The following is a 17,232-nucleotide window of genomic DNA, read 5'->3' on the forward strand; positions in this document are numbered from 1 at the left end:
ACTAATCATCAACTAATCATCAACTAATCATCTACTAATCATCAACTAATAAACTAATCATCTACTAATCATCAAGTCGTTGATTAGATCAGGTGACCTAATTCAAGGCCAAAACTAAATTGTGAAACGTCTGGAGGTTCACCCGAGAAGAGCTTCGAGAACCACTGGCTTAAAAATAAAAAGACAAACAGGAAATGACACACACACACACACACACCTTTGGAGACCTGTGGTCTCTTACCGTCTGTGCGTCGGCGAAGCTGGGTGCCAACTTGGGCTGGAGGATCTTCTCCTGTGTTCCCTCCACCAGCTGGTGGGAGCTGTTACTGCCCCAGACGTACACCTCACACGTCTCTGACAGCATGGGAGCCTCGCCGGTCTGGAGGCTGTCTGGGCTGGCACAGGTACGGGAGTAGTCTGACGCCATCCTGCACACCTGGGAGGAAGTAGTGCTTTACTTGAGAAGGCTACCTACCTACATGTAAACCTTCGTAACCCATACATATCGCATTCATAAAGCCGTATATAAAATCTGTTCAGAAGACTATTTATTTATATTTTTTTTAACGTAAATTTACTTGTAAAAAAAAATGTTGTTTGAGTTGATATTTTACCTCTTCGAACAGACAGAGAGCTGCTTCATACAAAGAGCACAGCCCGTCTGATGTCCGAGTCGGTTCCCTCCACTGACTCCTGTCTGCTGACGAACCCTGGTCAGGAGTCATCAGAGACACAGTCAGCCACAGAGACATATAGGGAGACACAGTCAGCCACAGAGACATATAGGGAGACACAGTCAGCCACAGAGACATATAGGGAGACACAGTCAGACACAGAGACATATAGGGAGACACAGTCAGCCACAGAGACATATAGGGAGACATCAGATACACAGTCAGCCACAGAGACATATAGGGAGACACAGTCAGCCACAGAGACATATAGGGAGACATCAGATACACAGTCAGCCACAGAGACATATAGGGAGACATCAGATACACAGTCAGACACAGAGACATATAGGGAGACATCAGATACACAGTCAGCCACAGAGACATATAGGGAGACATCAGATACACAGTCAGACACAGAGACATATAGGGAGACATCAGATACACAGTCAGACACAGAGACATATAGGGAGACATCAGATACACAGTCAGCCACAGAGACATATAGGGATACACAGTCAGACACAGAGACATATAGGGAGACATCAGATACACAGTCAGCCACAGAGACATATAGGGAGACATCAGATACACAGTCAGACACAGAGACATATAGGGAGACATCAGATACACAGTCAACCACAGAGACATATAGGGAGACATCAGATACACAGTCAGACACAGAGACATATAGGGAGACACAGTCAGCCACAGAGACATATAGGGAGACATCAGATACACAGTCAGCCACAGAGACATCAGATACACAGTCAGACACAGAGACATATAGCCATGTTACACGGCATATGGAGAAACGGGACCGTACAGAAGGACTCGTAACAGAATCAATCAAGAGGTAATGAGAATAAGGAGAAGCTGGGAGAAGAAGCAGGAGGAATACATTGCCACCTGGTAATACAAAGAGCACAATAGACCTACAGAACACAATGGAAGTACGCAACAAATCATGAACAATAAAGTGTGTCCGGGGAGTTTTTCTCCGAGCCACCGTGCTTCTACACCTGCACTGCTTTGCTGTTTGGGGGTTTTAGGCTGGGTTCCTGTACAGCACGTTGATATATCAGCTGATGTAAAAAAGGGCTTTAATGAATAGATTTGATTGGTTGTTTATAGGACGCTTACCAGGGAACGTCTCATCTGCATGAGGATGTTCATGAAGCAGTCGTATCCAATCAGCCCTTCCTGGTTCAGCAGACACGCCTTCATCTTCTCCTTCTCCATGGTGCTGACCACGGCGGACGCCACCAGAGCCATCTCCACCCACTCCAGAAGGTACCTCAGGGACCCCCTCTGGGCAGCCAGGCCCAGCAACAGCTCCGACGCCAGCCTCCGACCCAAGACGTCCGCCCCGGAGTTTGGCATGGTCACTCCCTTCAGGAAAGCGGTGACCTGGGTCAGGCAGTCCAGACCCATCGGGGGGATCTTACTCTCGTTGGCCAGGGAGAGGGGCGGCAGGGACGAGACCACGTCCATGGCCGTGTGGATGACGTCGTTACAGAGGTTGAGTCCTCCGGGGCCCGGCGGCGGCGGCATCATCCAGCTCTGACGGAGCAGAGCGAACAGCAGACTGAGGCCCGTTCGGACCCCCATCTCGATCAGAGCATCGGTGCTGGACCGCGGCCGCTCGCTGACAGAGTGCAGGTCGGACGACCCGGAGTTGTTGTCGGGCGAGTGCTGCTGCTGCTTGACTTTGCCCTTGTCGTGGTACTTGTTGGACAGAGCGAAGAAGATCCTCTGGAGGACCAGCAGGCGTTTGCGGAGAGCGGAGGCGAAGGGAGAGTCGGAACACACCATCTTGGCCAACGCCATCTGGCTGTTGAGGAGGGCGTCTAGGTAGTGTTCCTGTTCATCGCTGGACAGGGACTCACGCTCAAAGTCTGGCAGCTGGGGTCCCTTCAGACACAACACCTGAGGACACAGCATTGATATTAGGCCTATGTAGTGTGTGTGTGTAGTGATGATGTGTTAGCTATGTGGTGTTGTCACTGTGGGCCTCGTTAAACCTTTTCTTCTGATCCCAGATCTGTTTGTGCTCAGGACCAAACAGATGTTGGTCATGACAGAGACTGACAAGGAGTTGGTATGATAGTATAAACAAACTGGCACGCAGACTTAGCGATGACATATAGAGCTAATAATAATAATAATAATAATAATAATACTAACAATAATGATAATAATAATAATAATAATAATAGAGCTAATAATAATAATAATAATAAAACTACATTTCTGCGCAATCCAGACGATAAAGTATTGGCTGTGTCGCCATATGGCCTCTACACAGAGAAGCAGAGTTCCATTTGGTTTCACAGACATGAACTCAATCTCATTCTGCTCCCACCCACCTGCTGCGGTAGGACGACCACCTCTTTGTTGGTGAGCAGCTTGGAGTAGAGCACGGACACGCCCTCCCGCGTGGAGATGGACTCGCTGTCGTCCGTGATCCACGAGCCGTTCAGGTGCTCCAGCCATTTGAGCTTCACTGGAGGTATCATCAGGGCCATGATGTCACTCTGCTGCCATTAGTCCTGGGAGGACAGGGGACAGATATTAACGAGGCCAGGGGGACAGATATTAACGAGGACAGGGGGACAGATATTAACGAGGACAGGGGGACAGATATTAACGAGGACAGGGGGACAGATATTAACGAGGACAGGGGGACAGATATTAACGAGGACAGGGGGACAGATATTAACGAGGCCAGGGGGACAGATATTAACGAGGACAGGGGGACAGATATTAATGAGGCCAGGGGACAGATATTAACGAGGACAGGGGACAGATATTAACGAGGACAGGGGGACAGATATTAACGAGGACAGGGGGACAGATATTAACGAGGCCAGGGGGACAGATATTAACGAGGCCAGGGGGACAGATATTAACGAGGACAGGGGGACAGATATTAACGAGGCCAGGGGACAGATATTAACGAGGCCAGGGGGACAGATATTAACGAGGCCAGGGGACAGATATTAACGAGGCCAGGGGGACAGATATTAACGAGGACAGGGGGACAGATATGCGAGGACAGGAGGCCAGGGGGACAGATATTAACGAGGACAGGGGACAGATATTAACGAGGACAGGGGGACAGATATTAGGCCAGGGGAGGACAGGGGACAGATATTAACGAGGCCAGGGGACAGATATTAACGAGGCCAGGGGGACAGATATTAACGAGGCCAGGGGACAGATATTAACGAGGCCAGGGGACAGATATTAACGAGGACAGGGGGACAGATATTAACGAGGCCAGGGGACAGATATTAACGAGGCCAGGGGGACAGATATTAACGAGGACAGGGGGACAGATATTAACGAGGACAGGGGGACAGATATTAACGAGGACAGGGGGACAGATATTAACGAGGCCGAACCATTAAGAAAGAGAAACAATCACAGGAACAACAATAAGCTATGACATCATCAGACAGACAGAGGAGAGACATTAACATCAACCAGACAGAGGAGAGACATTAACATCAACCAGACAGAGGAGAGACATTAACATCAACCAGACAGAGGAGAGACATTAACATCAACCAGACAGACAGAGGAGAGACATTAACATCAACCAGACAGACAGAGGAGAGACATTAACATCAACCAGACAGACAGAGGAGAGACATTAACATCAACCAGACAGACAGACATATATTAACATCAAACAGACAGACAGAGGAGAGACATTAACATCAACCAGACAGACAGAGGAGACATTAACATCAACCAGACAGACAGAGGAGAGACATTAACATCAACCAGACAGACAGAGGAGAGACATTAACATCAACCAGACAGACAGAGGAGAGACATTAACATCAACCAGACAGAGGAGAGACATTAACATCAACCAGACAGACAGAGAGACATTAACATCAACCAGACAGACAGAGGAGAGACATTAACATCAACCAGACAGACAGAGGAGAGACATTAACATCAACCAGACAGACAGAGAGACATTAACATCAGACAGACAGAGGAGAGACATTAACATCAACCAGACAGAGGAGAGACATTAACATCAACCAGACAGAGGAGAGACATTAACATCAACCAGACAGACAGAGGAGAGACATTAACATCAACCAGACAGAGGAGAGACATTAACATCAACCAGACAGACAGAGATATATTAACATCAACCAGACAGAGGAGAGACATTAACATCAACCAGACAGACAGAGGAGAGACATTAACATCAGCCAGACAGACAGAGGAGAGACATTAACATCAACCAGACAGACAGAGATATATTAACATCAACCAGACAGACAGAGACATATTAACATCAACCAGACAGACAGAGGAGAGACATATTAACATCAACCAGACAGACAGAGACATATTGACATCAACCAGACAGACAGAGGAGAGACATTAACATCAACCAGACAGACAGAGGAGAGACATATTAACATCAACCAGACAGACAGAGGAGAGACATATTAACATCAACCAGACAGACAGAGACATATTGACATCAACCAGACAGACAGAGACATATTAACATCAACCAGACAGACAGAGGAGAGACATATTAACATCAACCAGACAGACAGAGGAGAGACATATTAACATCAACCAGACAGACAGAGACATATTAACATCAACCAGACAGACAGAGGAGAGACATATTAACATCAACCAGACAGACAGAGGAGAGACATATTAACATCAACCAGACAGACAGAGGAGAGACATATTAACATCAACCAGACAGACAGAGGAGAGACATATTAACATCAACCAGACAGACAGAGGAGAGACATATTAACATCAACCAGACAGACAGAGGAGAGATATATTAACATCAACCAGACAGACAGAGGAGAGACATATTAACATCAACCAGACAGACAGAGGAGAGACATATTAACATCAACCAGACAGACAGAGACATATTGACATCAACCAGACAGACAGAGGAGAGACATTAACATCAACCAGACAGACAGAGGAGAGACATATTAACATCAACCAGACAGACAGAGGAGAGACATATTAACATCAACCAGACAGACAGAGGAGAGACATATTAACATCAACCAGACAGACAGAGGAGAGACATATTAACATCAACCAGACAGACAGAGGAGAGACATATTAACATCAACCAGACAGACAGAGGAGAGACATATTAACATCAACCAGACAGACAGAGGAGAGACATTAACATCAACCAGACAGACAGATGTTGTGACATATTAACATCAACCAGTCAGACAGACATGCTGTGTTGTCATTAACATCAACCAGACAGACAGAGACATATTGACATCAACATCAACCAGACTGACAGAGGTTTTGAGATATATTAACATCAACCAGACAGACAGAGGAGCCTTTTAGACATATTAACATCAACCAGACAGACAGAGGAGAGACATATTAACATCAACCAGACAGACAGAGGAGAGACATATTAACATCAACCAGACAGACAGAGGAGAGACATATTAACATCCAGACAGACCATCTCTGGAGAGACTGAAAATATTAACATCAACCAGACAGACAGAGAGAACATATTAACATCAACCAGACAGACAGAGAAGACATATTAACATCAAAGGACCAGACAAGTTCAGTAAAGGGGAGAGACTTATGTAAATTTGATATCAGTTATTTTTTTAACATCAACCAGACAGACAGAGGCGAATATTGACATCAACCAGACAGACATGACATATTGACATCAACCAGACAGACAGAGAGAGAGATATTAACATCAACCAGACAGACAGAGGACATATTGACATCAACCAGACAGACAGAGCTTTGAGATAGAAGACATATTAACATCAACCAGACAGACAGAGGAGAGACATATTAACATCAACCAGACAGACAGACAGTCAGGACAGGAGATGGGGCTTTGTTACAGGAGAACATATTAACATCAACCAGACAGACAGAGATGGGGCTTTGTTACAGCTGATAGAAGATATTAGACATCAGGACCAGACAGACAGAGGATAGAGATATTAACATCAACCAGACAGACAGAGGAGAAGATATTAACATCAACCAGACAGACAGAGGAGAAGATATTAACGTCAACAGACAACCAGACAGACAGAGGAGAGACATATAGAAAATCAACCAGACAGACAGAGGAGATATATTAACATCAACCAGACAGACAGAGGAGAGATATACCCATTTGTGCAGAAACATGTGTTGCAACCAGATGCAGACAGGAGATGTGTTGTCAGGACATGTGTTACAGCTGATAGAAGATATTAACTGTCAACAGGAGATGCTTTGTTGTCAGATTTACTGACAGAGGATAGAAGATATTGCTAACATGCTTTGTTGTCATGAAGACTAGACATGCTGTGTTGTCATGTTGTGATATTGACTAACATGCTGTGTTGTCAGCTGTTGAAGATATTGCTGCAAGATGCTGTGTTGTCATGTGTTGCTAACATGCTGTTGTTGTTGTGCTGCTAACATGCTGTGTTGTCATGTTGTGCTGCTAACATGCTGTGTTGTCATGTTGTGTGCTAACATGCTGTGTTGTCAGCTGTTGTGATATTGCTAACATGCTGTGTTGTCATGTTGTATTGCTAGGACAGGATGCTGTGTTGTCATGTTGTGTTGCTAACATGCTGTGTTGTCTGTTGTTGTAACATGCTTTGTTGTAATGAAGATTTGCTGCTAACATGCTGTGTTGTCATGTTGTGTTGCTAACATGCTGTGTTGTCATGTTGTGTTGCTAACATGCTGTGTTGTCTTGCTAACATGCTTGTTGTCATGTTGTTGCTAACATGCTGTGTTGTCATGTTGTGTTGCTAACATGCTGTGTTGTCATGTTGTGTTTGCTAACATGCTGTGTTGTCATGAAAATAACATGCTGTGTTGTCAGCCTTAAAATGCTTGATTTATTTTGCTGCTAACATGCTGTGTTGTCAGTGTTGCTAACATGCTGTGTTGTCATCCCTGCAGGAATGCTGTGTTACCTCATTTGTGTTGCCTAACATGCTGTGTTGTCATGTTTGTTGCTAAACTGTGTTGTGTTGTGCTGCCAACATGCTGTGACAGGTGTTGCTGCCTTGCTATGTTGTTGTCTTTAGGTCTCTCTTTATGCGGTGTTGTCTCTCTTGTAGTGTTTTTAAAGCTGTGAAGTGTTTTGTCCTAGATATTTATTTGATTTATTTTTAATCCCAATGTAAAGGAAGCCTTTTTACCTTTTGGTAGGCCGTCATTGTAAATAAGAATTTGTTCTCAAACAGGGCCAAGTTAAATAAAAGGTCTAACAGAAAACCAAAAACCTGCTCCAGAGCAGCCAAGACCTCGCAGACAGGGCCTAAAAGGTTCTGACATGACAGCTTCTCTAAGCACACAGCGTCAAGATCTCTGGAGAGTGGCTTCAACAAGTCTCTGAATGTCCTGGAGTGGCCCTGCCAGAGTCCAGACTTGAACCCGATCGAACATCTCTGGAGAGACCTGAAAATAGCTGTGCAGCGACGCTCCCCATCCAACCTGACAGAGCTTGAGAGGATCTGCAGAGAAGAATGGGAGAAACTCCCCAAATACAGGTGTGCCAAGCTTGTAGCGTCATACCCAAGAAGACTCAATGCTGTATTCGATGCCAAAGGTGCTTCGTCAAAGTTCTGAGTAAAGGGTCTGAATACTTATGTAAATGTGATATTTCTCCATTTTTTTTGTAAACTTTTCAACCCCTTTTCCTCCAGAATTTCGTGTTATCCAATGCTAGTATTAACTCCCGACGGACTCCAAAGAGGCGAAGGTTGAGTCAGCCATGTGTCCTCCAAAACATGACATATAGACATCAACCAGACAGATAGACAGAGGAGAGATATTAGACCGTCAGGACAGGAGATGGGGCTTTGTTACAGCTGATAGAAGATATTAGACTGTCAGGACAGGAGATGGGGCTTTGTTACAGCTCCAATAGAAGATTTAGACCGTCAGGACAGGAGATGGGGCTTTGTTACAGCTGATAGAAGATATTAGACTGTCAGACAGGAGATGGGGCTTTGTTACAGCTCCAATAGAAGGTAGACCGTCAGGACAGGAGATGGGGCTTTGTTACAGCTGATAGAAGATATTAGACCGTCAGGACAGGAGATGGGGCTTTGTTACAGCTGATAGAAGATATTAGACCGTCAGGACAGGAGATGGGGCTTTGTTACAGCTGATAGAAGATATTAGACCGTCAGGACAGGAGATGGGGCTTTGTTACAGCTGATAGAAGATATTAGACTGTCAGGACAGGAGATGGGGCTTTGTTACAGCTGATAGAAGATATTAGACCGTCAGGACAGGAGAAGGGGCTTTGTTACAGCTGATAGAAGATATTAGACTGTCAGGACAGGAGATGGGGCTTTGTTACAGCTGATCAGGACAGGAGATGGGGCTTTGTTACAGCTGATAGAAGATTAGACTGTCAGGACAGGAGATGGGCTTTGTTACAGCTGATAGAAGATATTAGACTGTCAGGACATGGGGCTTTGTTACAGCTGATAGAAGATATTAGACTGTCAGGACAGGAGATGGGGCTTTGTTACAGCTGATAGAAGATATTAGACGTCAGGACAGGAGATGGGGCTTTGTTACAGCTGATAGAAGATATTAGACCGTCAGGACAGGAGATGGGGCTTTGTTACAGCAGCCGTCAGGACAGGAGATGGGGCTTTGTTACAGCTGATAGAAGATATTAGACCGTCAGGACAGGAGACGGGGCTTTGTTACAGCTGATAGAAGATATTAGACTGTCAGGACAGGAGATGGGGCTTTGTTACAGCTGATAGAAGATATTAGACCGTCAGGACAGGAGAAGGGGCTTTGTTACAGCTGATAGAAGATATTAGACGGTCAGGACAGGAGATGGGGCTTTGTTACAGCTGATAGAAGATATTAGACTGTCAGGACAGGAGATGGGGCTTTGTTACAGCTGATAGAAGATATTAGACCGTCAGGACAGGAGATGGGCTTTGTTACAGCTGATAGAAGATATTGACCGTCAGGACAGGAGATGGGGCTTTGTTACAGCTGATAGAAGATATTAGACCGTCAGGACAGGAGATGGGGCTTTGTTACAGCTGATAGAAGATATTAGACTGTCAGGACAGGAGATGGGGCTTTGTTACAGCTGATAGAAGATATTAGACCGTCAGGACAGGAGATGGGGCTTTGTTACAGCTGATAGAAGATATTAGACCGTCAGGACAGGAGATGGGGCTTTGTTACAGCTGATAGAAGATATTAGACCGTCAGGACAGGAGATGGGGCTTTGTTACAGCTGATAGAAGATATTAGACCGTCAGGACAGGAGATGGGGCTTTGTTACAGCTGATAGAAGATATTAGACCGTCAGGACAGGAGATGGGGCTTTGTTACAGCTGATAGAAGATATTCAGGACAGGAGATGAGGCTTTGTTACAGCTGATAGAAGATATTAGACCGTCAGGACAGGAGATGGGGCTTTGTTACAGCTGATAGAAGATATTAGACCGTCAGGACAGGAGATGGGGCTTTGTTACAGCTGATAGAAGATATTAGACTGTCAGGACAGGAGATGGGGTACAGCTTGTTCCAGGACATGGGGCTCAGAAGATATTAGAGGGGGAGATATTAACATTGAGACCAATCATTGAGACCATTTGATATGGTGGCTGTGAGAAGAAGGACCACAACTAACAAGCATGTACATGTAAGGACAGGATGGATGACTACCATCGAGGACTCCGACACTGTTTGTTGCCCTGAGAGGAACAATTCTATTCACAACAGGAAATGAAACAAGCCAGTGTGTCAATTAAACAACTACCTTACAGTGATCACATCCGTGCAGGACAATGTGATCACAGCAAACTGTTAATCACACTGACCACATTATGCTTCTGGAACTACGCTATAGACCTGACATGTAACATGTCCTCGGAACTCAGACGCGTCCTCGGAACTCAGACGCGTCCTGAACTCAGACGCGTCCTCGGAACTCAGACTGAACTCAGACATGTCCTCGGAACTCCAACATGTCCTCGGAACTCCAACATGTCCTCGGAACTCCAACATGTCCTCGAACTCCAACATGTCCTCACAACTCCGACATGTCCTCACAACTCCAACATGTCCTCGGAACGCCAACATGTCCTCGGAACTCCAACATGTCCTCACAACTCCGACATGTCCTCAGAACTCCAACATGTCCTCGGAACTCCGACATGTCCTCAGAACTCCGACATGTCCTCACAACTCCGACACGTCCTCACAACTCCAACACGTCCTCACAACTCCAACATGTCCTCACAACTCCAACATGTCCTCACAACTCCAACATGTCTGTCCTCGGAACTCCGACACGTCTGTCCTCGGAACTCCAACACGTCTGTCCTCGGAACTCCAACACGTCTGTCCTCGGAACTCCAACACGTCTGTCCTCGGAACTCCAACATGTCTGTCCTCGGAACTCCAACATGTCTGTCCTCGGAACTCCAACATGTCTGTCCTCGAACTCCAACACGTCTGTCCTCGGAACTCCAACATGTCCTCGGAACTCCAACATGTCCTCGGAACTCCAACATGTCTGTCCTCGGAACTCCAACATGTCCTCGGAACTCCAACATGTCCTCGGAACTCCAACATGTCCTCGGAACTCCAACATGTCCTCGGAACTCCAACATGTCCTCGGAACTCCAACATGTCCTCGGAACTCCAACATGTCCTCAGAACTCCGACATGTCCTCAGAACTCCAACATGTCCTCACAACTCCGACACGTCCTCACAACTCCAACATGTCTGTCCTCGGAACTCCGACACGTCTGTCCTCGGAACTCCAACACGTCTGTCCTCGGAACTCCAACACGTCTGTCCTCGGAACTCCAACACGTCTGTCCTCGGAACTCCAACACGTCTGTCCTCGGAACTCCAACACGTCTGTCCTCGGAACTCCAACACGTCTGTCCTCGGAACTCCAACACGTCTGTCCTCGGAACTCCAACACGTCTGTCCTCGGAACTCCAACACGTCTGTCCTCGGAACTCCAACACGTCTGTCCTCGGAACTCCAACATGTCTGTCCTCGGAACTCCAACATGTCTGTCCTCGGAACTCCAACATGTCTGTCCTCGGAACTCCAACATGTCCTCGGAACTCCAACATGTCCTAAGAACTCCAACATGTCCTCGGAACTCCAACATGTCCTCGGAACTCCAACATGTCCTCGGAACTCCAACATGTCTGTCCTCAACTCCAAACTCACCAACATGTCTGTCCTCACAACTCCAACACGTCCTCACAACACCGACACGTCCTCACAACAACTCCAACATGTCCTCGGAACTCCAACATGTCCTCGGAACTCCAACATGTCCTCGGAACACCAACATGTCCTCGGAACTCCAACATGTCCTCATGTCCTCAGAACACCAACATGTCTGTCCTCACAACTCCAACATGTCCTCGGAACACCAACATGTCTGTCCTCACAACTCCGACGTGTCCTCGGAACTCCAACATGTCTGTCCTCACAACACCGACACGTCCTCACAACTCCAACATGTCCTCACAACTCCAACATGTCCTCGGAACTCCAACATGTCCTCGGAACTCCAACATGTCCTCAGAACTCCAACATGTCTGTCCTCAACATCTCCGAACACGTCCTCACAACTCCGAACGTCCTCACAACTCCAACATGTCCTCGGAACTCCAACATGTCCTCGGAACTCCAACGTGTCCTCGGAACTCCAACATGTCTGTCCTCACATCTCCGACACGTCCTCACAACTCCGACACGTCTGTCCTCACAACTCCAACATGTCCTCACAACTCCGACGTGTCCTCGGAACTCCAACATGTCTGTCCTCACAACTCCGACGTGTCCTCGGAACTCCGACGTGTCCTCGGAACTCCAACATGTCCTCACAACTCCAACATGTCCTCACAACTCCAACATGTCCTCGAACTCCAACATGTCCTCGGAACTCCAACACGTCTGTCCTCGGAACTCCAACACGTCTGTCCTCGGAACTCCAACACGTCTGTCCTCGGAACTCCAACACGTCTGTCCTCGGAACTCCAACATGTCCTCGGAACTCCAACATGTCCTAAGAACTCCAACATGTCCTCAGAACTCCAACATGTCCTCGGAACACCAACATGTCCTCACAACTCCAACATGTCCTCACAACTCCAACATGTCCTCACAACTCCAACTAGATCCATTGATATGATGTATGACTTGTAAAACAGTTAGCTAGCCTAACACTGCGCTCCAATTACTACAGATGGCAATCCCCAATACTCCTCGGGGGAAGATTCACCAACATGCTGTCGGCCTAATCCATGGAGCCAATGTAACGACCTAATTTTGCTGGAAGTAACCGTGTCATCGCATATTCCCCAACGACCGAGGTGTAAACGTTTCAGATCATTCCAATTACACAGGATAACAGTAGTAAACATAGACATACATGTGCTTCTGCCACAGATACTCTCAGTTCTCGCAGGATAGGCTTATTTACACCAGCGGACCAATCAGCCAGTACACATCAGCACAGCAGTCATAGCCTGCATGAACTATCGCGGGGAAGCAACACACGTCTGGGAAGCAACACACGTCGGGGAAGCAACACACACGTCGGGGAAGCAACACACGTCGGGGAAGCAACACACGTTGGGGAAGCAACACACGTCGGGGAAGCAACACACGTCGGGGAAGCAACACACGTTGGGGAAGCGTCGGGGAAGCAACACACGTCGGGGAAGCAACACACGTTGGGGAAGCAACACACGTCGGGGAAGCAACACACGTCGGGGAAGCAACACACACGTCGGGGAAGCAACACACACGCTCGGGAAGCAAACACACGGGGAAGCAACACACATTGGGGAAGCAACACACGTCGGGAAGCAACACACATTGGGGAAGCAACACACGTGGGGAAGCAAACACACGTTGGGGAAGCAACACACACGTCGGGAAGCAACACACACGTCGGGAAGCAACACACACGATGGGGAAGCAACACACACGCAACACACACGTCGGGGAAGCAACACACGTCGGGGAAGCAACACACGTCGGGGAAGCAACACACGTCGGGGAAGCAACACACGTTGGGGAAGCAACACACGTCGGGGAAGCAACACACGTCGGGGAAGCAACGTGGAGAGAGACATGCGGAAGGCCTAGACAACAAAATGAGGCTGTAATATTTCAACAGCCCTTACTATTGGATTATGAACCTGTTTTATCTGAAGGGGTCACCTGATACCGAGTGTAGAAGAAGAAATGTTTGCTCCTTCCCTTCTGGCTTGTCTATTACGTCTCGGCTATTCCCTTAACCCCCCCCTCACTTACTATTGGATTATGAACCTGTTTTATCTGAAGGGGGGAAATAGGCCTCCTGATACAGAGTGTAGAAGAAGAAATGTTTTCTCCTTCCCTTCTGGCTTGTCTATTACGTCTCGGCTATTCCCTTACCCCCCCCTTCACTCATACCAGCAGGCCTAGTTGTTAGCTTACCTTTCGTCATTATACACTATGCATTATGCAATACAAATAACTAACTGTTAGTAGTACCATAGGTTAAACAGGCATTCGACAACCATGAAATCTTGCAACAACAGCTGGAAACATTGATTTCACTGTCCACAGCTATGGTGATGCTTACTGCCTAACGGTCTGGAAGTGGTCATGGCACTACACAGTGACAATGCATTTCCTACGTGCATTTCATAGAAGGATTTATCTCTCTCTCTTGTTGCACAATCCTTTTTGTATTACGGGCGGCAGGTAGCCTAGTGGTTAAGAACGTTTGGGCCAGTAACCCAAAGGTAGCTGGTTCAAAACCATAAGCTGACTAGTTGACCAATCTGTCAATGTTCCCCTGAGCAAGACACTTAACCCTAATTGCTCCTGTAAATCACTCTGGATAAGTTCATCTGCTAAATTACTCAAATTCTGATATGTATTTTTTTAATGTACAGCTTTCACCATGCTATATTGAGCTCAAGAAGAAGGGCACCTGCATTATCGACAATCTCATTAGCAGGCGTGCTATGTCTGCCTGCTGCATTACTCAACATACAAGATGGACATAAAGTGAATTGCTTTGACAGCTGTCTGTCATATTATAAATCGTACTGTGTAATCAGTAGGTGCCCAGTGACAGCCTCGGGTGAGTAAGGCCATCAATGTGGAATACTGTAAATGGTCATAGTAGGCAATACAGTGATGATATAATGTAAACCCAGCTAGCTACTTCAGCTAGCTACTAAATACTTGCCTATGACAGATAAACAGTAAGGTAGACAGATCAGCTGGCTAGCTAGCTTAACTAATTGCACAAACCAGCTAGCTAGTAGCTAAAGTTAGCGGGCTAACTAACACATTCCACATCTCTAACCTACCTAGCTTTAACAGACTATGCACAAAAAACAACATAAATGCTTATTTGTTATTGGTAAACTAGCTTGACTAATATATACACCAGACACGGAATATGTTAAGACTGACATGACACAGCTGGATAGTAAAGGTACGCTAACAGACTAGCTACTGTAGCTACCATCGCATGGAACTAGCTACAATTCAACTAGTCTACTAGGCCTGTGTTGTTAGCTACATAGGCCATAATCAAAATAATTCACTCACTAGCATGCTGGCTACGTTTATTACAGCGTTGTTACACACTAACAGTTAGCTAACTACTGGCATGTTGTAAACTGGTGCCGAAGCACAACATAAAGCTAATGCTAGCAGGCTACCGATGCTAACCAACAGAATCCACTTTGCTGTTAGCTAGCTAGGTAGCTAAGCTAGCTGAAAGCAACTCATACAGATGTAGGTACATGGCAAACACAGGCTACGGCTAGCTAATTGGCCATCAAAGATACAGATAAGCAAGACCGACACTGTTTTTTGTAAAATGAATTGTAGGAAAAGTATTGACATTTTGCATTCAAGCTAAACACATAGAAAGGCCAAGCTAGCTAGCCTAGCTGGGTACTGTAGCTTACCATCAACTGTCAAAGGGGCCTCTTCACTGTGGCACGTTAAATACACTTCATTGCCATAACAAAGGTTTCTGCAACCGCAGAACGTATATATATATATATACGTGTATTTGTGGGTTTTTGATAAGGTGTCGTTAGTTACAACAACAACAAAAAAAGGCTGCCAGTCAGAAGTTCCTTTCTTCCCACCTTCTCGTTTCTGGCTGCAACTTCCTCTGCAACGGATCCAGATGAGAGGTTCACTCCCCAACCGTTTTCCTTCAGCGCCGGACCTGGGCTGCGGTGACGCGTCTGTCTGTCGTGTGCGTCGAACTCCTACAGTCAGAGAGAGTCGAAGGCGTCGCTTCTGACTGACCGCAGGCATGAAAAACAAATCATTTCAGCATTGGAACGGTCAATTCCAATGGTTAACAGAAATTATTTGTGTCTATAAAATGTAAAAAAAATAAAAAATAAAGTATATTTTTTTAAGGAGTGGGGAAGTACCAGTCTTTAAGTAATTTTTTTTGCAGATGTATTGAAGAGATAGTAAAGTGTTGGAAGACTAAGATAGGGGAGGGGGAGTCGAAGGGCAGGGGGTCGGATTCGAACCCATGCCGACTCTTGTTGTGCAAGAATTTCAATATTGAATGATCAATTCCAGTGGTTATATAAATGATTTTTGCAACGTGATCATAGTTAATTATTCTGCAAATGCCTTTGGGCCTAAATTTGACACAGGGCTTGTGGTTCCAGTTCGTGCATGTTCGCCCCTACGCACAATACAGTAATACCATCACAATGATGAATGAAGCATGTAACAGCAGTCAACTATAACTGTTTTAATGGCCACTTGTATTATACAGTTATTACATTATTATAGTTATTACATTGTATAGTTATTACACCTTATTACATTATAGTAATTATTATATTATATAGTTATTACATGATATAGTTATTACACCTTATTATATTACATTATAGTAATTATTATATTATATAGTAATTACATTATATAGTTATTACATTATATAGTTATTACATTATTATATTTATTCCATTATTATATTTATTACATTATAGAGTTATTACATTATTGGCTATTACATTCTATGGTTATTACATTATTGGCTATTACATTCTATGGTTATTACATTATTATAGTTATTGAATTATAGAGTTATTACATTATAGAGTTATTACATTATAGAGTTATTACATTATAGAGTTATTACTTTATAGAGTTATTACATTATTATAGTTATTACATTATAGAGTTATTACTTTATAGAGTTATTACATTATTATAGTTATTACATTATAGAGTTATTACATTATAGAGTTATTACTTTATAGAGTTATTACATTATTATAGTTATTACATTATAGAGTTATTACATTATAGAGTTATTACATTATAGAGTTATTACATTATAGAGTTATTACATTATTATAGTTATTGAATTATAGAGTTATTACATTATAGAGTTATTACATTATAGAGTTATTACATTATAGAGTTATTACTTTATAGAGTTATTACATTATTATA

General features: G+C 45.1%; 1 protein-coding gene across 1 annotated transcript; it reads right to left on the reverse strand.

Annotated features, from left to right (window-relative positions):
* Nucleotides 1-241: 241 nt before the first annotated feature.
* Nucleotides 242-15,998, reverse strand: LOC127922475 (probable E3 ubiquitin-protein ligase HERC1; the record flags this gene model as incomplete). The annotated part of the gene is made up of 5 exons (XM_052506320.1): nt 15,702-15,998; nt 3,041-3,223; nt 1,815-2,600; nt 615-710; nt 242-436 (listed from the first exon to the last, which is right to left on the reverse strand). Coding segments are annotated over exons 2-5 (1,236 nt in total), but the record flags the coding sequence as incomplete, so codon positions are not given.
* Nucleotides 15,999-17,232: the final 1,234 nt, after the last annotated feature.

Source organism: Oncorhynchus keta, unplaced genomic scaffold, assembly GCF_023373465.1.
Source record: "Oncorhynchus keta strain PuntledgeMale-10-30-2019 unplaced genomic scaffold, Oket_V2 Un_contig_2581_pilon_pilon, whole genome shotgun sequence".
Lineage (NCBI taxonomy): Eukaryota > Metazoa > Chordata > Actinopteri > Salmoniformes > Salmonidae > Oncorhynchus > Oncorhynchus keta.